The sequence below is a fragment of the Strongylocentrotus purpuratus genome, unplaced genomic scaffold (genome assembly GCF_000002235.5).
Source record: "Strongylocentrotus purpuratus isolate Spur 01 unplaced genomic scaffold, Spur_5.0 spur5_contig_848, whole genome shotgun sequence".
Taxonomy (NCBI): domain Eukaryota; kingdom Metazoa; phylum Echinodermata; class Echinoidea; order Camarodonta; family Strongylocentrotidae; genus Strongylocentrotus; species Strongylocentrotus purpuratus.
This window is the reverse complement of record NW_022145555.1, coordinates 558,085-581,612: the sequence shown is the minus strand read 5'-3', so window position 1 is coordinate 581,612 and position 23,528 is coordinate 558,085. Positions and strand designations below refer to the sequence as shown.

General features: G+C 36.9%; 1 protein-coding gene across 2 annotated transcripts in view; it reads left to right on the top strand.

The window, feature by feature from the left end:
• The window catches only part of LOC105438133 (WAS/WASL-interacting protein family member 1), a 48,451-nt gene extending 25,444 nt beyond the window's left edge, over positions 1–23,007 (top strand). Inside the window, exons 5-7 of one of the 2 annotated variants that reach the window (XM_030993431.1) lie at positions 14,044–14,151; positions 18,349–18,396; positions 21,198–23,007. In XM_030993431.1, the coding sequence (XP_030849291.1) occupies positions 14,044–14,151; positions 18,349–18,396; positions 21,198–21,238 (197 nt within the window). In that variant the 3' untranslated portion in view covers positions 21,239–23,007. The remainder of the gene's footprint in view (positions 1–14,043; positions 14,152–18,348; positions 18,397–21,197) is intronic. The other variant, XM_030993439.1, reaches the window with a different exon arrangement.
• The last annotated feature ends 521 nt before the right edge of the window (positions 23,008–23,528 follow it).

Here is a 23,528-nt window from a genome sequence, read left to right as displayed (position 1 = left end):
TGCAGCACTGCTATGGTGTTGTACATACATGTACATCACAGAAGGGAAATCAGGGGGGTGTTTCACAAAGATCCTAAGTCAAACTTAACTCTAAGTGTGACTTAAAAATTATAGAGAGCCATTTGTAGCCTTAAAATAAAATATATTCAAAAGCGAAAATTCAAACATTTAGACTTTTATAAATTCCACATCAAGAACAAGAAATCTCCTTGATAATAGAAAATATTGATTTGAATCAACATTTCATTCCTTTTTTAAATAACTTTTACAAAATATTTTCATAGATGCTAATGGCTTTCCATAATATTTAAGTCCAACTTAGAGATAAGTTCAGCTTACATGTAGGATCTTTGTGAAACACCCCCCATATCTTTTCCTACTTGATTCATGCTGTATCACTTTGTACTCATAGTGATCTGTCGGTTTCAGCAGACAGATTAGGGGAGCATGTCGAAAGCAACTCCCACTGTGATCAAGAAGCTCCTACTTTGAATTAAGTTGTATTTTCCCTAGTTCAGACGTATTTGTGTCTGCAAAATTCTCAGAAGTCTTTTTATTTTCATGAATATGCATGGTGTAGTGTGTACTAGTAAATCTATTTTATTTATTTATTTATTTATTTATATATATTTATTAGTCTTGTTTTAGAAAAGGTGGCTCCATCAGTACCGGTAGTTAAATACTGTTTTCCGTGGAGGCCCTTCAACATAATACAAAATTAAAAGCTTATTGATGTAAACAATACATATCTAGACAAAATGAATTTATTTACATCATTTTCGAACAAAAGAAAAGGAACAAAAAAACAAGTTTAAACAACACAATGCACCAGTTCAATGTTTAGGATTATGAGTGTTTACATTATGTCATGGAACTACATATTTTTTCATTGTCGAGAACTTAGACAATTCTTAGTTTAATCAACCCAAGCTGAAATAAAAACTTATTGTTATTTTGAAGCACTCATGTTTGGATCAAATCTGGCTACTTCTGTCGATGTTACATCTAAAAATTTCTTCACACTTTGGTACACAATTCAACTCCTTCTTCCATGTATAACACATGTAATTGTTGTCATATATATTTTCCTATGTTATGAATATGTTTAGTTGTTGTATTGAAGAAATAATAATAATGTTGCAAAAACAAGAAATTTGATGGTTAGCTAAATGTTAAAAAAGAGAGAAGTTTATACAGTGTAATCTCTGCACGGATGTACATTGCAAGTCACATGGTTGCCTCTTATATCGGAGACAGACGGTATGGAAAATACCCAACTAAGCTGGCAGACTATAGGGGACATGCGAGCGCAGATGTGATCTATGTTGCCGATAGCAACGACAAGCAAAGGGAGGCTTTGTGAGGAAATGGCAAGAGGAGTGGTGTCTGAACAGGCCTCTATTTTGGGAGAGATTTCACCGAGACCCGGGAACTCTGCCCCCTTCCTATCGAGGAGGCAGCCAAGGAGGAAAGAATTAATAAGGGTTTGCAAACTCGTTGTGCTTGTTAGTGTAGCAGAGAGAGGGGGAAAGATGGAAGAAGTTGGGAGGAAGGGAGAGGAAGGGAGAGAGGGAAGGGAAGGAGAGGTAGAAAGGAGATTGGGGGGGGGGGGGAGGGGATTGAGAGAGAGAGACAGAGAGAAACAGGCACAAACTTTTAGAGAAAGAAGACAATGAAAGAGCGTACAATGTGCAGAGGTGAAAGAGATAGACAAAGGATGAGAGAGGTAAAGAAGGGAGGGAAGTCCGTTTTTTGGGGGGAGGGGGGGAGGGGGGGGGGGGCGAGGGTGATCACATTAGGATCATGTATGTGTATGTACAGTGTACAGAGAATGAAAGATGGATGAAAATGAAAGTATATCCCTTAGGGATGTTCAGCCAGAAGTAGACAGTTATGAAGAAGAGGGACAAATGACGTATTTCTGGGAAGAAGAGAGGAAGAGACACAGTGGGAAGAGGAAGCTTTGCAAGCACTGAAGAGAGAGAGAGAGAGAGAGAGAGAGAGAGAGAGAGAGAGAGAGAGAGAGAGAAAGAGAGAGAGAGAGGGAGAGGTAGGGAGAGATGTATCAAGACACATGTACATGTAGATGTAGGTACATGTACCACGGGAGACATTTTAAAGATATGTATAAGAGAGGGAGCGATAGAAGGAGAAAAGGAAGATGAAGAAGAGAAGATTAAGAAGAGGAGGGAGGAGGAGGGATGGAGGGATGGAGGGAGGGAGGGAGGGAGGGAGGGAGGGAGGGAGGGAGGGAGGGAGGGAGGGAGGGAGGGAGGGAGGGGAGGGGGAGAGGGAGGGAGGGAGGGAGGGAGGGAGGGGGAGAGGGAGGGAGGGAGGGAGGGAGGGAGGGGGAGAGGAAGAAAAGGAGAAAGGGAACGAGAACGAAAGAGAGAGAAAAAAGCAAGAATTGAATCTTTGAATGGACATGAGTGAAGTTGTTGGAGGGAGGGAGGGAGGAAGGTAATGATACCGTACATTGCATTTGGCTACAGAATTTATGTGCATTTTAATGTGAAACTTCCAATTGAAACTATTTAGTTTGTTGGTAATAGTCCTGAAAGTCAAGGAAATACAAATGCAGTTTATAACTAGTTTTCCTTGTCAAAGACATTTGATTGCCCCATATCATTACTTGCGATCAATTAACAATGAATCCATTTTGTAGACCTTCATTTCATAGAAACAGAAAGCACCAAGTAATGTACATGTACTTCAAATAATTTTGGAAATGTAGTTTACAGTGTAAGTACTACATTGTACATGCACTACATTAAATTCTAACTCTTTGTGTAATCTTTGCTATTGGCTAGTAATGCTCAATTCCCCTCCTTTCTTGTTTGTACACAATTCGTTGCGTGTATGTTTCTCAAAATTCTCGGAATCTGTTTTATGAGTTGTTTTCCTGCCAAGTCGAGTCAGCCAGCTTCTGGTGTCTATTTTTAGAGAGCAAGACGCGTCTTCCGTCTTTTTTATTTCGGGGGGGGGGGGGGGGGGGGGGGATTATGCCCTACATGCGTACTTCATATCCAGAAGCATGTTTGGAAGATACTACAGTGTAGCTTAATGTTATTGCCGTTAGTGTCTTCACTAATTGCATATGCAGTGATTCTTAATCCAGATATCATAAAATTACATCATAACTGATCAAATACACTCTGAAGGTTTAATGAATTTGAAATTACCGGTTGGCAGATCTGTTTTTTCAGACTTTTTTTAATCAGCACTCTGTGATCGTACATCAACGGCAGTCCCCTGTATGTTGTTTGTCATATTGAGAAGTTTGACTTATTAAAGGGATCCGGTAACTTTGTCTTAGATCCTTTTAAAAAAAGCCTTGATTTACATGTAGCTCATGCTGCAATGATATTTATAAACCACTAGGCCAGTCAGGAACCCCATGACGTTTACAAGCCGTTCGCCTGTCTGATTATCAAGATATTTATGATTGAAAATCGTAATCAAATTTTGCGGTTGCCAAACTATTTTTATAACACTACAGTCTATTGGGGAAAATAAGTATGGTAAAACCGGTCACTCAAAGGTTTTTACTTTTTTGAGGCGCTTCTTGATCATTTTGAAGCACAATTTTTTTAGGGCTTCAATATAAACACCATATCACAGACACTGATATCACGTAGCTAGGGCCATGTATCTCAGATTTAACATTGTTAAACGATCCCTTTAAAGGTACTATGTCCCTTTTGCAGCCAACCACAAATTCTGTAGAACTTTGCAGGAATTATGAATATGTCATTGTATGTCTTATCTGTGAAATTTAAACGTTAGCAGTGTCCTCATATTCAAATTATACAAGGAAACCCGTTTCCTTGCTAGACTTCACTGTCAGACACTATTGAGTGACTGACTGGCTTTTTTTCTTCTTTAGTAATAACATACATGAAAATAGTTGTAAAGGGTACGTGAGCATTTGTCTACATCAATAACCCACTTCTTGTGATGGCCAAGATTAAACTGATTGAATCTTTGCGCAGCATAAACTTATGACCATTCGGTACAATTGTCTGAAAATCAAGACTATTACTTTTGGGCTCTATAGCCCTAAAGTCGATTTTACAACTAATAGTCGTTATTTTCCCACTTGAAGACATTTTCAAGCCTCACCTTTTTTAGGGAAGTTCTAAATTAGTATTATCTTTCAAATGCAGTTGGAATTTAACTTTTTCATTTTTTGGCCTGCAAATGGGACATAGTACCTTTAACAACATGCAGTAACATTGCTATGGCTTGTAGCCATGGTTGACTTTTTTAGAGATTAATTTATAAAAAGATAAAGTTTTTAAATCAGTATTATTAAACATTTGATTAAAATATTACTTTGAAGAAAAAGTTTGACATGAAATTTCTGTCATTTTTTCCCCAGCTGTACTGTAGTTGCATAGGCTCTGTTCTATTGTGCATCATATTTAAGCTTTAAACGTTATGAGAATTTGGGATGAACCAAAGAAATTAAATAAGGAGGGAACATTCCTCAAAAAAAATTCCTCAAAAGGCTCTGCTACTGTGCATCATATTTCAGCTTTAAACGTTATAAGAATTTGAGATGAACCAAAGAAATTAAATAAGGAGGGAACATTCCTCAAAATGATTTGCCTTTGGATTCTTTGAATATTTACCTAGAGCTGTACCCCTGTACATGTACATTGTAAGTCCCTGCCAAGCTTTAAGGGAGAGGCACTCGGGATCCCGTTATTAAAGATACAGAGGTCTTTTTAAAATCCTTTTATTGAGACACTGTGTATACACCTGCACAGCACCTATCGTTACGAGAATACACCCTATGGTTGCCTGTACTTATAGCAAAGAAGAAGATGTACTTTTTATAATCCTGTACAAGTTAATGTATTAACCAAAAGGTCAGCAGCCAGGTTCAGAAAATTTATTGAAAAAAGGAAGAAATCTGGAAAACTGATCCCCATTTTATTGAATTTCTTTCCTTGGGAATTTAATTAAAATGGCCATCCTTGCTAATTCACATATCGTTTTTGGCTGAAGGGGAGAATAGTCTTCTGTACCGGACATGGAATAACTGAAAGAAAAACTTTCTTTTTAATTAAAAGTAACTTATGAAACTACTATAATAGAGTCTTCATTTCATTTTGTTTGATCATGGCTCTTATGGATCACAACTGACTGATACTGTTACTGCTATGAAAACCATTTAAGGAAATAAGTCCTTATATCTACTTGATATGTCCCATATAGAATTGATTAATTTGTTTATTAATTTTTCTATTTTTATTAATGATTGCATTTATTTATATTATATTTACATAGTAGTTAGTTAGTTTGTTAGTTATTCACTGATTTAAATATTTATTTCTGATATTCACCAACATTGGTTCTTCATTAGACGCTCTTTGGTAAAAACAAAAATCAATAACAAATATTTATAAACTCATAAAATTCATTCTTGTAATCATTACATACATGTACAGAGACCCACACTTTTCTGCAGCAAAGAATAAGCCCAACAGAATACTGCAAGAGAGTCACTGATATGTGAAATTTACATTGAATGGGAGCTTGCTATAAAAGAAGAATACAAAAAAAGTTGAATTGAAAGAAACGTGGACTTGAATGATTGCCCATGCATCCTCGTGTCAGAGAGACAATGTCATTACTATTAGTATGATCCAAGAATGAACGGCTTAGCTTCTGCGGGATACAAGTAATGAGGTGCAACAGTACACTCGCATTTACTGTTAGCAACTGAATCATTCATATCCTTGAAAATTAGATGTTTTTGTCTGTATTTCCTACCTACATGTACATGTAACTCAAATAAAAGGAGGACTGGTTGAATTAGGGCCTTTGATGAATATTCGTTATGTTTCACTATTAGATACAATTTTTTCTTCTCCAAAACAAAAAGGAACCACTAATTTATAACCTACATGTATGTAACATGAGAAACTGTAAGAATGAGGAAGTTTACTATGAACACTTAATGTATTGGAGAAGGCGACATAACATGACCAAATCACACACACACAAAAAAAAACTCGTAATCACAAGTTATAGCAAGTGATAGACTGCAGTTTTATCTTGTATGCTTGTATTTTATTTGACAGTGACAAACATTAGGAATTAAAATACTACTCTATGTTTTAATGAATTATTGTAACCTGTATATTCATGAGACAGCCCAAAGGAGACAAGATATTATACAGTCTTTGTATACAGGTTTCAATAAGAAACTGTTTTAAATGGAAGCCGAAAGGAGTGATCTCTATTGCCAGGTTTGACTGTATTTTTTTATATTTATAAAAGAAAGGGGTTAATGATACATTGTACATGTATGTACGTTGATCACCAACTGCTAGTTTTTGTACTAGCACCTCCCACACACACCATTGTGAAGTATCCTGACCTTTCTCTCTGACTGTAATGTAATGATTGTAACAAGAGAGGGGGTAATTCATGTAATACTTGGAGACCCAAGGCAATTTGCAAAACTTTCACCAACAGTGAGCATGTTTTGTTGTGGAGGGTACTTGGGTAGCATTTTGATCTCACTTGAAGTTATGTTTAACATTTTACAGACAAACCTATTTAAAAAACAGTAGTGTGATGAGAAAAGCAGTCTTTAAGTTCATATACAGGTTGATGCAATGTGACTTTGATTCAGATTTGAAACAGATATACATGTATACAGTCAAACCTGTCTCTAGCGACCGCCCAAGGGGAACATAAAAAGTGGCCATAGTAGACAGGTGGTCTTTGTAGACAGGTTCCTTTAGTACATGATTCAATGAGAAACCATTTTCAAGGGAAACAGCAAATGTGGCCTTTGTAGACAGGTGGTCTTTGTAGACAGGTGGTCACTAAAGCAGGTTTGACTGTATATCTTTGCTGAAGTAAGGGAAACAAAAAGTGTGATCTTTATACATGATGATCTTTCTAGGTTGTTTGTAAAGTAGGATTTAAAGGCCATCTGTACTAGTTTGCCTAGGAGGGATTAGACCACCCATGATGGTCACTGACAGGTGGCTTTCTCATCAAATCAGCTCTCAATTAACATAAGAAAAAGAGGATCATGGGGGACCAATGGTCACCGATTAGGCATTGTTTTCTATATAGAGGGAGCAAGTAGCTACAAGTAGTACAGTGGGGCTTTAATGTATTTCCACAACTCCACAATGCAATTGACAGAGGATCGTATCGGCAGATTGTTTACGTGACATTCACACTATCATTGGTTTTGTGACTTGCTTCACTGACTTTAGCCGAGTCCTTCAGGTTTATCGTGACATAATGGACCAGGGAGTGTTTCATAAAGACTAAAATCGACTTTAAGTTAGGCTTCACTATGGCAGGCCAGTCATGCCACTGGTTGCTCTCACCATTATGATCTTTAGATAATATTTTTTCCTTCAATAATGAATTATCAAAAAATGAAGATTCTGTAGATTTGTGATCATGAGACTTGTATGTCCCTTGATAGACCAACACCAGCATACAAAATGGTGAGAGTAAATTACAGTGGCCTGCCGTAGTTAAGTCCAACTTAAAGTCGAACTTAGTCTTTGTGAAACACACCCCAGGGACCCGTTTCACAAAGCCTTTTTTCAATGACAAAAGACTATTAATCAGTGACAAATCTGCTGATAACCAATCAGAAGCAAGGATTTCAGTAGCTTATAACAAAAACTGTCATTTGTCACTGGTGACAAGTTTTGTGAAACGCCCCCCTGGACTTCCTGTCTGACATGGCATTCCCTAGGTCTTCAGCTGCAAGTCCCGTGTCTTCTCTGAGCACATCTATGTATGTTTTGGCTGGTCTTCTTCTCATGCCTGATAATCACCCAATTTAAACCATTTTCCAGAATTAAATAATTTTCCAGATTTTACCCTGATTTCCCCCCATTTTTTCCTGATTTTGCCCCAATTTTCTTACTCAAAAGGGGAGGAATGATGTTAGATGCCACCCCCCCCCCAGATTCCCTTTTTTTTACTCAAGGGGGGGGGGGGGGGAGGGGAGGGGATTGGATTGGATTGGGTAGTTGAGGGGGGGGGGACTATAGTTTTTTTAGTGCTCACTACCACCCCTGTCTTCTGCCTCTTTGTCCATTTTAACAGAAGTTGAGAGACAAACTTCATCTTTTCTCCTGAAGCAGTGGCCAGCATGCTTCAGTCTCAGTCTCTACACTGTCTTAGCTTCTCAGAGAGTTTTAGTAGATGGCCATAAAGGTCTGCATTACTAATGTATGTGGTGTTCTGCATCAACCTTGGCATTCAGGGCTGTTATGAGGAGTCAGGTGTAGCATCCATCTAATTGCCTAGTCTTTTTAATCGCTGATAAGTTTTGTTTTGTTATGCACTATGAAATACCTGTAGTGTATACTAAATGGTTTTGACATTGTTGAAATAGTGTACTTTGTTCAGGAGAGCCCTTTTTAGATTAAAAAAAAAGACAAATTATGATTTCTCTTTTGAGGTTCTTATTTTACAACCTATTTTGCATATTTTACATGTATGATTTTCCAGGAGTTAAATAGATTTATGCTTCCACCCCTCTATAACAAAAAAAGCATTGAAACAAACAACCAAGCAGGCAAGCCAAAAAGAAAGAAAAATATCTCAAGTACACATGACTCTGTAGTGCACAAACATCATGTTAAAAATGCCTCGTCCTGAGGGTCTACATAAAGTATGATTGGGTCCTTGTCTGAGATGCTCTTTCTTCCTTGTAAACTTTGAATTACAGTCACTGATAATTTGACATACATGTATAGCAATGTTCTACAGATACAGATGTACATGTATGACTCAATAATTGCTATTTTTGTTTCTGTTTACTGTTAGGAATACACTCAATGCTTTCAAGCTTGATTACAGCTAACACCTGGCATTGTTTCTATGCCTGATGAGTTTTTCCTCTCCCATGCTCTCAAGAAAAAAAGTTCACCTTAGCCAACAAAAGGTCTGGATCCAAGGATCTTGTATGCAATTCGACCTGTACTCTCCACTCTACGACCCAGTTTAATCAAGTCTCAAATCCATACTGCAACGACGTATCAGAATAGAGACACTTGTTGTGTGGCACCGTTTAACACCACCTAATTAGCAGCTGTCAGTTATAAACAGTATTGTCAGCTGGCACGACTCCCCTCATCCATTGCTGCGTAGCTGCGTAGGTCGCAAACCGTTGAGTCGCCCCAGCTACACGTCATGCTGTCCCCCTTGCGCTTCCTGTGAGGTCAGCTCAGTTTGATTGGACGTGTAGGGTCTCGGAAGCTCTCGCTAATCACACACTGCAAGATCAGACAGCGTTGCAGAAGTGCATTTTGTAGCTTGTTGTTGTGTACGCTACTTATGCAAGGTTCTTTCTCACAAGGAAAGCCTCTGATCCTCTGTACCATAGCCTGGGAGGTGTACATGTACTGACTCTGCCTTCCAAAGTTCTGGGAACTGTTGGAATTTTACTAGGAGAGGAGGATTATTCTTGTGGTCTGAACAAGAACAATTATTGTTGTATACGCTACTTATGCAAGGTTCTCTCTCACAAGGAAAGCGTCTGATCCTCTGTACCATAGCCTGGGGAGTGTACATGTACTGACTCTGACTTTGAAAGTTCTAGGATTTTTAATAGAAGAGGAGGATTGTTCTCGTGGTCTGAACAAGATTCTCTCACAAGGAACTCCTCTGTACCAAAGCCTGGGAGGTGTACATGTACAGACTCTGCCTTCCAAAGTTCTAGAAATCGTTGGATTTTTCTAGAAGAGGAGGATTATTCTTTCTGTCTTCTTGTAGCTTCTTGTTGTTGTGTACGCTACTACTGTATGTATGCAAGGTTCTCTTTTGAGCCCAAGGAAAACCTGCTGATCCTCTGTACCATACAGTGTAACCTGTACTGACTCTGCCTTCTGAAGTTTTAGGAATTGTTGGATTTTTTAATACTAGAAGAGGAGGATTATTCTTGTTGTCTGAACTCTGAACGGGACAAGGGGGTGGTTTTGGTTGTTTGGATTCTGCAATCTAGAGCTTGAAGGAGGTGAAAGCGATGGCGAGTGGGAATCGACGATGGGGTTTCAACGGGTATAACGGGTACAACGTGTACGGTGCTGGCCAGGCTACTTCTACAGGCAGCTCAGGTAGGTCAGACATCAGGGAAAAAATTAATAAAACAATTTCGGGGGCTACTTTTCAAGCTAGCTTGCATGAAAATAACGCTCTTTAATTTGTTTTGCATTGAACTCTATGCAAATTTTGGGGGGGGGGGGGGCTCTTTTTTTACTTTCGGGGGCTCTTTTGGGCGTTTTGGGGGCTAATTTGCTCCGAGCCCCCGTGTAATTTTCCCCTGTCAGACATTGAATGTAGAGCTCTGCCAACCTTGTCCATTGAAGGAGTGATTTCTACTTATTTTTATACTTTCAAATTACAGTCAAACTTGTCTACAGCGACCGATTAAGGGAAACAAAAAAATATGCTTGTTGTAGACAGGTGGTCTTTGTAGACAGGTTCCTTTAGTACATGTTTCAGTAAGAAACCATTTTCAAGGGAAACAAAAAATGTGCTTGTTGCAGACAGGTGGTCTTTGTAGAGAGGTGGTCACTAAAGCAGGTTTGACTGTACATTTCATGGATCTTACTTTCCTCTTTTTTTCCTCTTTTTTTGACTTCTTTGTATGGCATACACAGTTCTCTAGGCCTGTATATTGGAGGAAAGAATCCCTCTTTCTTCCCTTCAAATTTAAGATATGGGCTCTGGATTCCTCTCTTGTTTTGTTATGAAAAGTTATGTTTAAAAGCATACAGCTGTCTACAGCATACAGATACAACTGGATTCATGATTTTGTCCTGAGAGATTGCTACGTTTTGCTGCAGAACATTAGCAGGTTTGAATGCTTGGTTTTGTTTATTGGAAGTGGTTTGGAATCTCTCTTTGAATGTTTGAATGCTTGTAGTTTTGTTCATTGAAAATAATTTGGAATCCCTCTTTGAATATTCTTTAATAGTGTATTGAATATAAACAATGACCATGAACTATCTTCTGACTGGTGAAAACAAACTTTAAAATGACTTTTAGTAAAAGTAACAACCATCAATATCAATGTATACTTCATAAAATGGAACTATGATTGTGATATTCCTAATGATTTGCCATCTTGCAACTTTGAGCTTTTTGTAGTATTCTATGTCAATGCTGTAGGTGCCACTACTTTGGTACAAGTTTGATGGATATATCCCAAGTCGCTGTGATAAGAAGGGGGGGGGGGGCATTGCATAATTTCACGGACTTCAAATATTTGCATACATGTAGTATGAAATGATTGTGAACTTTAGACTCTGAGATATTGTTGAAACCTAATGTTCCTAAAACTAGCTGTGTTGACAAGTGCAATCCAAAATCGACTGTTCTTTGTTCTTTACAATATCTCTTGTGTGTGTCAGTAGAAAGTAAACATACCCTGGGAAACTGGAATTGCCAATACATGAGTTTCATAAAAGGTGATTCCCCCAAAATGTTTTGACTTTGCTTTTCAAGTTTTGTGCCTTTTGAAGGAACCAGAAAAAATTAATTGAAATTCATTTTTAGGGACTGAAATTGCAGTATCATATTTGGCGCATTAAACAAAAATACATTAAAAAGAGAAATAGAAATATGTTGTTGCCATGTATTCGGCAGCTTGGAACATCTGCCGTCAAAGACCCCAAGTCTTCAGTTGCATAATTCAATTGTACACTCTAGGCCTGTCTTCATCAGCTAGAGATTGCCAAATATCCAGCTGTTTGAACTATCCCGCTATATTGCGTACTGATCAGCCCGAAGTTGCAATTAGCGGGATATTTGGTCGAGATAATCATCCCCAAGATATCTTGGGCTAGTTAGCAAAATATTCCACTATTTGAACTATCTTGATCGCAAATTATCCAGTTAATTTGCGTCTTCATCAGCCCAAAGTTGTAATTATCGGGATATTTGGTCGAGATAATCATCCCAAGATATCTTGGGCTAGTTTGCGAAATATCCAGCTATTTGACTGGTGCACCCTCACCAGCCCAAAGACTTGCACCATGCGCGAACGCTGAGCAAAATATCTCAAGTTCGAGTTTCAAGGTCAAGTCTCGAGCTGATGAAGACGCGGTTTGTAACTTCGGGCTTATTTCCCAAATCAGAAATAGCGAGCTATTTGGCAATCTTGAGCTGATAAGGACAGGCCTTCTGAAGAATCTGCAGGATGTTTGCACTAATTAGTGATAATTAATTGTAGGTGGGAATCTCCTTGGTTATGGACTTGCAGAGTAATCGTACAATTTCGATTGACCATTGAAAGTAATTAGCCCAGTCGCACCTCTAGACTGACTTAATAATTTAATTACCTCTTTTCTTAAATCTTTTCTTAAATCTGGCCATAATATTCATGAAGGTAGATTTTGTCATAGATTTTACCTCAAGACTATTAAAAGCCACATGACTGCATTTAAAGATGAAGTTGAGTTCTGGTCATGCGATTGCAGTGTGAAAGAAACGTTGTACTGCAGGGTTTTGGAGTCATTAGAAATGATAAGAAATTCAGCCCAGTCTTGTTAAAGTAATAAGCACTGTACACAGAATGATGTATATGGGACTACACGAACATGTGGCAGAAAAATCTGTCCCAATTTTTATGATGTTACATGCCATATTTAGAATATAAAGGCATTTGAAGAGCCATAATTTTTTATCCGATGCTCTTCCACACATATACAATGATAACGCTCACAAATTATTTTTTACCTCTTCCCAGAACTCAACCTTCTCTTTAAGTGGCATCAGACATACACTGTACCGGTACATGCACACTGTGAACATGACAGGTTATCAAACAGATATCAACCACAGCTGTACATGTCTTTGCCACTTTACATACATTGTACAGAATCACTATACCTCAAGGAAACACTTATTATGTAAATGAACATGAACAATCAAATTAATGAGTCATTCCATCTGTATCACTTTTGTAACCCTTTTTTTTATCCCACAAGTTGACTCAATCCATTGTGATGAATTTGTAATCCCCCTTTTTGTTAGACTGCCAGAAATGAATACATTTTGAAAATTCAAGGTGTTTTGTTCCATACATTGTACATGTACATGTACGTTGGATTATTGTCTGCATCAAAGACTATATTTCTGATGATGATTACATCAATTTGAAAGCCTTCTTTAAAGCTTGGATCAGTGGAAATATTTAAGGATCGCAGAACTGTTTATGCATAAAAACATGGACATGTGTATAATAATAATAATAGGCATTTATATAGCGCCGTCTATCTAGACAATGCTATTCCGAGGCGCATAAGAAAAATAGAAAGAATGAGAGAGTTTGGATGAGTGTCATAGTGCCAAGTACAGGAATTGTTTTAACAAAATTGATTCCATGATACTTTTGTCTTTGTATCATATTGATCAACAACACTTTCGCTGGTACCTGGTCACTGTGCCCCCCCCCCCCCCCCATGTCCAAAACTGGTGTCCCTTCTGACAACGGAGCCTGATATAGATAATAATAATAATATTGTATGGCTTCGTTATGACAATATATTCTTGTATCACACTTAAAGCCATCCAATATTATATAAACACGTTTACCATTATAGGCTTGACTCTGTACATATTCATGTAGAGTTCTGTATTGTTTTCAATCCATAAAATGTTATCATAGAAGGAAAAACAAATAGAGCTGCAAAAAAATAATTTGTATCTTTCCAAGTAACGAATGGCAGGCAGTGGAGTGGCATGGATCAATACATTTATGGCTATACCTGTCCAGCGTATCTTTTTTTCAGGGTCGATTGTAACAATGGCACGTACAGTATTAATACGCCTAAATGAAAGTGTATTACAATCACAAACTTGGTACAGTACATGTACATACACGTATACATAGTGAAATGTTTGATACAATGTAATTTAGGTGCCTGCCTGGAAGTTAATTACAAAAATCATAAGAATGCTGTACACGTAGGTTCAATTCTTCTAGACGTTCTTAATATCAATTTCATCTTTACTTTTTTCTTCTCTCCTCTCCCCCAGATGATTTTGAGAGTCGGTTCCGGTTTAACTCATCCTCACGCTTCCCAACTCCTCCACCTATGAAGAAGTTACAAAAGACGTATCCAAGCAAACAACCAAATAGACAAAGTAAGTATAGCAGTTCATGAGGAGGGTAGAGACGGAGGCTCGTAGCCTCAAAGTAGTCTCAGACCTAGGTCATTGTGTAGAAACGTCTCCACGCGGAGCCAATTCTTTTGCCATTCCCAGTTATGTGTTTTTTGTACGGTCTGTTTTATACGTTGCGTTGTCAGTCTAGTGTTGGGTCTTGTTTGCATGGCAGAGGTTCATGTAATAGTTAAACTTGGCTTAAAGACTCTTCTGCACATGGGAACTGATGACCATCTCCCTTTAATTGTAATAGTCCATTGATATATGGAAGTCCAAATGTCCATCTATTTTTAGAAAAGGACATCTCTCCCCCCCCTAAAATTCAGGGCAAAAGTATAACGATATCCCAGGGCTATCTTTTTTTTTATTTCACCATTTTTATTGAAGATGAATTCTTGGGAAGGAAAGGCTATATAAATTGAATCAGACTAACAATGACACTGCACACTGTATAGTCTTAGTCATCAAAATCAGCAAAGCATCCCCTTTAGTATAGTAGTAGTAGTAGTCACTCTATATAGAGCAAATTTATTTAATTTCTTTTCACATAATATAAACAATAACAAGATAATCACAATAATAAACATAGTGATAGAACAGAAAATTAGCATTGAAATATATTTTTGACACTCGTTTTTAGTCTTATAATGCAAAATTATTTGGTAACAGGAAATGAAAAACTAACCTAATTGGAAGCAATGCTTGTTAGACCTGTGTAGGTGCGACTGCATCACATTATAATTTTTATGATATATAATCCTTGTTTGTTACCGGTAAATTAAATCATCATCATGTGAAGATATTCTCAAGATTTGAGACACCACACCCATCACTTAATAAATGCTACAGCATCATTTCAAACCGCAAAGTAGTATATTTATACTATTTGTTTGGAGCTTGAAGGGAGTTTAACCTCCGTAAAACAAGATTATTTAACGCTCTTTTGCCTCTGAACAAATGATATTAAGCATATAACACACTCCTATTAAATATTAAGTGTGTCTACAAATATAGATAAACAATTTGTAAATACACTTCACTGAAGAGTATTTCATCATTGCGACCCGATCGTATCCTGATCACAACAGATTACATGCAATGTCATGTGTTCAAAGAAAACATTCTTTCTTTTAATATGGATCTGGTCAAAGATCACTTTTAAAAGAAATACAGTTAAGGACTCTACTTGTATGTGCAGTGTACTTCATACTGCAATGGAGTTAAATGCAAAGACACATTAATAAATATAGATAAACAATTTATGTACACTTCACTGAAGAGTATTTCATCATTGCGAGCCAATCGTATCCTGATCATGACAGATCACATGCAATGTTGTGTGATCAAAGAAAACATTCTTTCTTTTAATATATGCATCTGGTCAAAGATCACTTTTAAAAGAAATACAGTTAAGGACTCTACTTGTATGTACAGTGTACTTCATACTGCAATGGAGTTAAATGCAAAGACACATTAATAAATATAGATAAACAATTTATGTACACTTCACTGAAGAGTATTTCATCATTGCGAGCCGATCGTATCCTGATCATGACAGATTACATGCAATGTCATGTGTTCAAAGAAAACATTCTTTCTTTTAATATGGATCTGGTCAAAGATCACTTTTAAAAGAAATACAGTTAAGGACTCTACTTGTATGTGCAGTGTACTTCATCACACTGCAATGGAGTTAAATACGAAGATGCATTCGTGCTCTCACTTCCTCATTGCCTCTACACCATTATTTTCATTTCTTTGTTATGGTATTAAAACGGTTCACAGATGTGTCATCAGCGTGTAGCCTCAAAGGCGTCGTGAAATTCTGTCGAGCTGTGAATTCAGTTTGAACTGTATTCACATACTGTATGTCATTGAATGAGTATTGAATAGCTTGTTAGATGCTCAATTAGTATACATTTAAACCTGTCTATAACTCCACTTGAAGGGAACGGACAAACATTGGCCACTGTAGGCAGGTGGCCCTTCTATAAGGGTCCATGATGGAAATGATTGTAGGCGATAGGTGATCTTCAGAGCGAGGTGGCTAATGTAACACATTGGACTAATATTGGACATTGTAGTTATCTCATTGAGAAGCTACATGTATGTTGCATTTGTTTGAAATTTTCTTGATTTTTCAATTAAAAAAAAACATCTTAAATGTCCTATTGTTAACCAAATCCCATAATGGCCACGTTTTAACGTTTTAACTACCGGTAAATAATTCATATTCAATGTTTATACATGTAGTTCACTCAAAGAAAAGCCCCCTGAGTCAATGTCATTTATTTGTATAATACTGTGAACTTTCCCCTTTAAGATTGATTGTAAAACCTCTCTTGAAAGAACATTAGACTATATGAGGAGTGGGGATACACTATAAGCAAAATCTGTGATACAAGGTAACCGCATACCCCCCTTCCTGAAAAGTGGTACATTGTTTTGTATAATTTTAAATGTAAAATAAGCATTTTCAGATTGATTTTTCAATCATTTCTGAACTGTTACATTATCAGAACCTTTGTGTTTTTAAACCCCCTTTGGCAGAAGATTTCTTTTAAAGCCTCTATTTCCTGCTTAGTGCTAATTGCATCCAACGCATTATTAGAAAAAGGTCATACAACGTATCATTAGAAAAAGGTCATACAATGATGTATGTCTGCATGTATTTATTTCCGTCCTTTTTATAATTCCTCCTTTTTTTAAAGCCTTCTCCCCCTTTTCCTTATTCCTCCTTTGTTTTCATAAAATATGTGTGATCATAAATGAGGAAACTCACACAGTAACTTCCAATATTTGTCCCGTTTTTAAGCATTTTGATGGGAATCACTCTATTGTCCAAGACCTTTCATTGAACTGGTAATCTTATTGTATGAATAACTGATTTCGGTCGAAAATTGTTTTGTGTAGGTGAGATTTTATTACTTCTTTGAAGCCTTTGCTTTACCATGTTGCCCCTGTTATATATCTTTCTGGTGTCTTCGAGACCTTTCCAGAGCAAAACTGTTGTATGCCTCTGTGTAATATGTTTTCCTGCTCCTGGTTTTATAATGCATACATTGGATTCATTTGCAGAGACAGATAAATAACGCAATTTGTAAGGTTTCGTCTTAAGACATCTTGTGGTGTGTTTTTTAAGATCCTGAATACATTTACCACAGTTCCTCTCCTACTCTCGATGATAAAAACAGAATGTGAAAATTACAAGTCCTGAATGTTTAACGTACGCAGGTATGGCTCTACCAACGTGGTAGAAAATCAGTTTTACTGGAGATGTGAGTTATATAAACACATTTGTTTTCAATCACAAAAAAAAGAAAGAAAAAAGAAACGCATATATTAATTGCATTTGTATGATTTGTATGTACCGGTATGTATTTTTTCCCTGATTTTTTCCCCTCATAGATATATATTTTTGTCATTATACATACATTAATTGCATATGTATTACATTTGAATGATTTGTATGTATTTTTTCCCCTTATTTTGGGGGGGTATTTTAGTGTCATTTTGCAGGGCTTGATATCAATGAGCCAAAGTGACCTTAATTTGATTTTTAGGTGGTCTGGACTCGAGTTTGCTTTGCCAAGATAATTTTTTGTAATGTTTCTTATTTTGTTTTTGCGCATCTATGTTGCACTGACATTTACTCAAATATATATTTTTTCTTTATAAATTTATCTCTCTCTTTTTTTTTTGCTCTCTCTCTTATTTTGTTTTCTCTCTCTCTCTCTTTTCTCTCTCTTCTCTCTCTCTCTTTTCTCTCTCTCTATCTCTCTCTCTCTCTCTCTCTCTCTTTCTCTCTTTCTCTCTTTCTTCTATCTCTGTCTATCTCAGTCTTTTATCTCTCTCCTTGCATGGGTTACTCTTCCAATATCTCTCTGGTCTTCAATATTGTATACAATGTACTTTTAATGTATTACATTTTTGGTTCCTGACATGGGCAACAATTTCTCTTCAATACTTTTTGAAGAATCAGCTGCCCGACATAGCAGTTTGGTGCCCCATGGCCAGGGGGCCACTACTGCGGTCAAGTCTTCCATATCGAAATATTATTTCACATTACCACTTCACTGTAATTGATGTCCCCATGCTTTTTATGCACCCCCTCTCTCTTTCTCTCTCTCTCTTGCACCCTCTCTGCACCCCACCCACCCCCCTTTTCGCTACCAGACTCCACTGTGTACTTTACATCCGAGCAAGCGAATGCACATTCCAATGGTGAGTGCTGCGACATGACAGATTTTGGCATATATGCAATTATGCATCCAATTGTTTTCTTCTAAAGGTCCCTTGCATTCCAATTTCCACCCCTATCATTTTTGCATGTGCACTGTTTAGCTCCATTTTATATTGTTGACATGACATGATAAATTTTATTAAAGGTATAGACCAGTTCTGGTCATGCGAATGCATTGTAAAAGAAAAGTTTGATCATCTAGCATATAAGTAAAGGTGTGTACTGCAAGGTTCTGGAATCATTAAAAAGATAAGAAATTTGGCCCAGTCTTGGTAAACTTACAAGCACTGTACATAGAAAGATGTATATGGGACTACGGGATATCTTTCCAGTCCAGATAGATATAATAATTTACCAAATATATCAATTAGTAGGCGTTTTCCCCGCAAACTTTGTATCATCAGTCACGTATTACTGTATTTAAAACATATTCTTTCACGTGAATTTTTGAGAGGGGGGGGGGGGATTTCCCAACTGGTCTATACCTTTAAAAAGGAGGGTTCAATACAAAATGCTGCGACAAAACTTGTATATTTACAAGAATTGCAAGAGATATTTTTTGAGGGTAAAACCCGTAGCCCCCATGGTTCTGTACAGATCTGTATGACAGAAGATGGAGAAACATGGGTGCATTATCCTAATATTATTTAACTTTTGCAGAATTTATTTTGCAACATTTGTTTTTTTCTCTCAAAGCATTTAACCACCTGGAGTCTGAATGGAGTCTGAATGGACCTTTGAGTCATATTTCCCCCCCCCCCCCCTGCATGTTGGAAGACTCGAAGATTCTTGATTCAGCTATTCTCTCCTACCCATCTTCTAGCACATGTAGTCCCACATGTGTAGAATGGAGCGGTGTGCGGGTTTCTGCCGAGAAATGCACTAGTTTATAATGGAATTTGCATGATAATGTTGTTTTTCTTATGTATTATTATTTGTTATATTATTCTTTATTACCTGTATTCTTTCCTATTAGCATTCAATGCACCATTTGGACTTGATGAAGAGAGTTTTTTTTATATTATTTATTATTTTTTATTCAAGAATTACATGATTTGAAGTGATTGGCATGGCATGCCTTGCATTGATACTCATTTTTTCGTATTGAAATTCTTGTTCATAGATTCAAATACATATCCTGTATAGTGTATGGGAAAATGAATAACATAAATTTATGCATAATGTAAAATACTTCTGCTCTTTGAAACTTGTTCTATCTTCTTGGGACTTTATATCAAGATAGTAACTCGACAATATTGAAAAATGATTAAAAAGTGCAGAAAGTTACATAAGTTGTACCACATTTTATAATTCACAAGTTGTTAATCTATATTCTTTACATGAGATTCCACCGTATAAACTGCACCAAACTCTAAGGCCCGAATTCACAAAGGAGGTTTGTCGACAAACCTAGGTTTTTGTGCCTCATACAGTATGACGCGTTTTAACAACCAGGTTTGTAAAAAAACGTGTTAAAAAGCGTCATATGACGTACATAAACCTAGGTTTGTCAACAAACCTGCTTTGTGAATTTGGGCCTAAAGGTGGTATTAAGGAAAGCAGACTAACTTTAGTCCATGGTTTAATCCACCGACTAAGTATGGAATGCCAATTGTCCATATGAATATATTTTTGAATAATTTGATATGTCCTTAATTACCATGATAACATAATTATATCATAGGTATATTGTTGTTTATTAATTATGTTATTACATTTTAGTTTAATTTAGTTACAGATTAAATTATTCAAAAACATATTCATATGGACACTTGGCATTTCATACTTAGTCGATGGATTAAACCATGGACTAAAGTTAGTTCGCTTTCAAGAACACCATCCTCAGTATATACCGTCCCCCCTAAAATAGCTACTCCTGTTTCTGCAAATCATATTGCCTCATGCCTGAGAAAAACTGGAAACATACAATGTCATGTGGATGCCTTTTTGCATGGAAATTTGTACTCTGCTTGTTCGAACTTAGGCATCATCAAGATTGCACTACCGGTACAAAGTTTTTATATTGACATTGTAAGAATTTTTTACAGGATATATATATATATATATATATATATATATACTACTTTACTATTTGTTAGGAATTTCTTTTCACAGTAAAAAAAAAAGGGCTTGTGTTCTGTTTTATACCTGTGGTATAATAATTTAAAATTGGTTTGAACAAATTGAATTGATTGTAGATGTACTTTTGGTTGGCTAATACTTCTAAAACATGTTATTTTCTTTTCTGACGTTTGCAGCTTATAAGTTTTCTGGTCAGCTTCTGGTTTTAGAAATGACCTTCTATAACAAACTACTCATGGTACCGTAACACCAAATAGTTTGCCAATGTGCTGAAAATGAATACAATTTTCTGTTTTTTGTATGCCATGGAAAATGAATAAACAAAAAGTTCCTTATATTGAATTCAGTTTTCTTTGCAGGCAAGATTTTAAAGTTCGTATAAATTGGCATCTAATGCTGCAGGGTGAAAATGCTCACATGTTAAAACTGTTGTTACGCCACTGCTGCCAAAAGCACTGGGATTTCCCTTGGTGCTTAATCATTGGGTTAGAATCATTTTCACAATGGAACAGAGGTTGTACGACACTCATATAAAACACAGTTGTACTGTAACTAATATTGTAAAAGTAGACTCTTATTCACAGTTCAATAAAATATGAATTGATTTGGCTCTCTCTCTCTCTCTCTCTATATATATTTATGGGACTAATTACCCTTCTTTCTAATTTTTTCTCTCTTTTCTTTAATTTGTGTTAATCAGGTACAAAGAGAGGACAACCCCCTGCACCACCCAGACAATAGGATCTTCACTATTTTTTAGTAGCTTAGGGAGAATGATGCACTTGCTCTCCACTGACAGAAAGGACCAGCAGCTGCCACGCCCAACCATCCTAACAATGCAGTACCACCTAAGCTGGTTGAAGAAAACAAAATCACAAACGAGAAAGGAGCGCCCGGCAAGGTTCCTAATGGAATACTGTATGCCTGTTGGATGAACTTTTGCAAGGCAGTAAAAGCACTGGAGGGGACAAGAATGCTATGCCAGGTTTAAAGGCGGAGCATATAAATGTGTATAAGTGATATCGGAGAGAGAAGCACAGTATTTTGGGCAAGCAGTGCTGGAGTCTTTGATATATATATATATAATGTGCTTCAATGTTTCAGTCGAGTCAGAGAGATTTTATACTACTGGTAATATATTTGCACTTTCTTTACATACTCAGAAGAAGTTCCATTATTTATATTGCAATATTTTAGCAGACGTGTCTTAAGAAAAAGTCAAAGGAAAGACAATTGCATTGCAGGAAATCTGCTGAATGTGATTTAGCCGGCTCATTCTACGGCATTCTGCCATATCATACAACCTTGCTATAGGCCCTCTATTACCTAATATCCAGCAAGTGAATATAAACACTTTGAATTGGTTCCGGATTTTATATTTACCTGTGAAGCACAATTTGGTAGCAGAGATTGGAAAATGTGGCTTCATTACATAGATTAGATTTCAGAGAATATTTTCGCATTGTCCTCTTGGGATATGGCCAGTCCATGCTACAGTAAAACCAGGACATTTTGTGTGTTGGTAACTTTGCAATGTATACGGATGGTTATTTCCATGGCAAGAAACTTCAAGCCACCTAGAAGTTGGTGTCCATGTGTCTTGCATCATAATTTGCTGACACTAGGTTTGGTGGAATTACCAATGAATGTGTCTGTGTTTGCAACAAACCTGTGGTCCCACCAGGAAATACTCCTACTTGCCTTCATATCTTGAGGATGAGGGAAATTTGATATCATGGAATTAATTCCTTATGGTGGTAGGTTAGGGGCACAGTGCATTACAAGACCTATCGGTTGTAAAAGTCCACTCTTGGTGACTGACAAGTTGACAACACCTGCTTAGTTGGTAAACACAAAATGGTGTCGAATTACCCCATGAGAACCCACTATTATGAGCCTTTAACTATTGCAAAGATGTGATACGTTGTCAATTGTGATACATCTATTATGCTGCTACAACTTTTGCGAATCTGAACCACTTGTGAAATTATTGAACATTTAATGCAGCCGAAAGTTCCTGGTTTTGCAGTAATGAGATCAGAGAAGAAAAAAATCAGTTGGAAAATGGAAGGATAAAGTGAAAGGGAACACACAACTCCCCTCTCCCAAATAAAAAGTAAACAATGATAAATATAAGAATCATACACCAGAACTCCCAAGAAACCAATCGTGGTCATGAATGATCATTGGCTTTCATCTTGACCCCCTAAAACCTTTGCCGCTCGAGTACAAATTTACAGATCATGAGAAAGTTGAAATATCCATTTTTCACAACAACTAAAATGGAAGGAACATTTTTTTCCCGATAATTAGCAGCTTCGTTTCTAGTTTGTCTTCCAGGGGCCCATTTCACAAAGTGTTTTTTCAATGACAAATGACAAATATCAGTGACAAATCTGCTGATAACCAATCAGAAGCAAGGATTTCAGTAGCTTATAAAAAAAAACTGTCATTCGTCACTGATGACAAGTTTTGAAAAACGCCCCCCCAGGTGAAAGCAAGAAGTTTTGGAGATTTTTTAAATTTTAGTTTCATACCCTCTTGGGTGATGCCAAATTTCGTTTGCATTGAAATTAAGGAGCTGGTTAACATCAATCATTTCTCTCGTATAACATGATGTAAACTGTGAGATATTATTCCAGGAAATTTGATATGACTTAGCCAAAAAAAAAAGAGAAAAACTCTTTACAACGGTCATCCATCATTATTTTGATATTTAGGAACTTCGTTTTTTTCTTCTTCACACGAGTTCTGAAATGATAAATGCTGCTTTTGAGATGCCTTATCCTGGTTCTTTGATGACGTTGTCTGCTCGGATCCGAGTTAAACACCAAAAACATCTGTATGTCATGTTTTGTAATCAAGCTTCCTCTAACAGACCTATGTCAATACATGTATTTCACATCTCAAACTTTTCCTCCCATCACATCTACATGTATTGTTGTACTCAATCTAGCGTAACTGGTCGTATCAATATATTGTCTGCTGAGAGCCAGTATGAAGAATTGAGCATAAATTTGATCGTAAATAA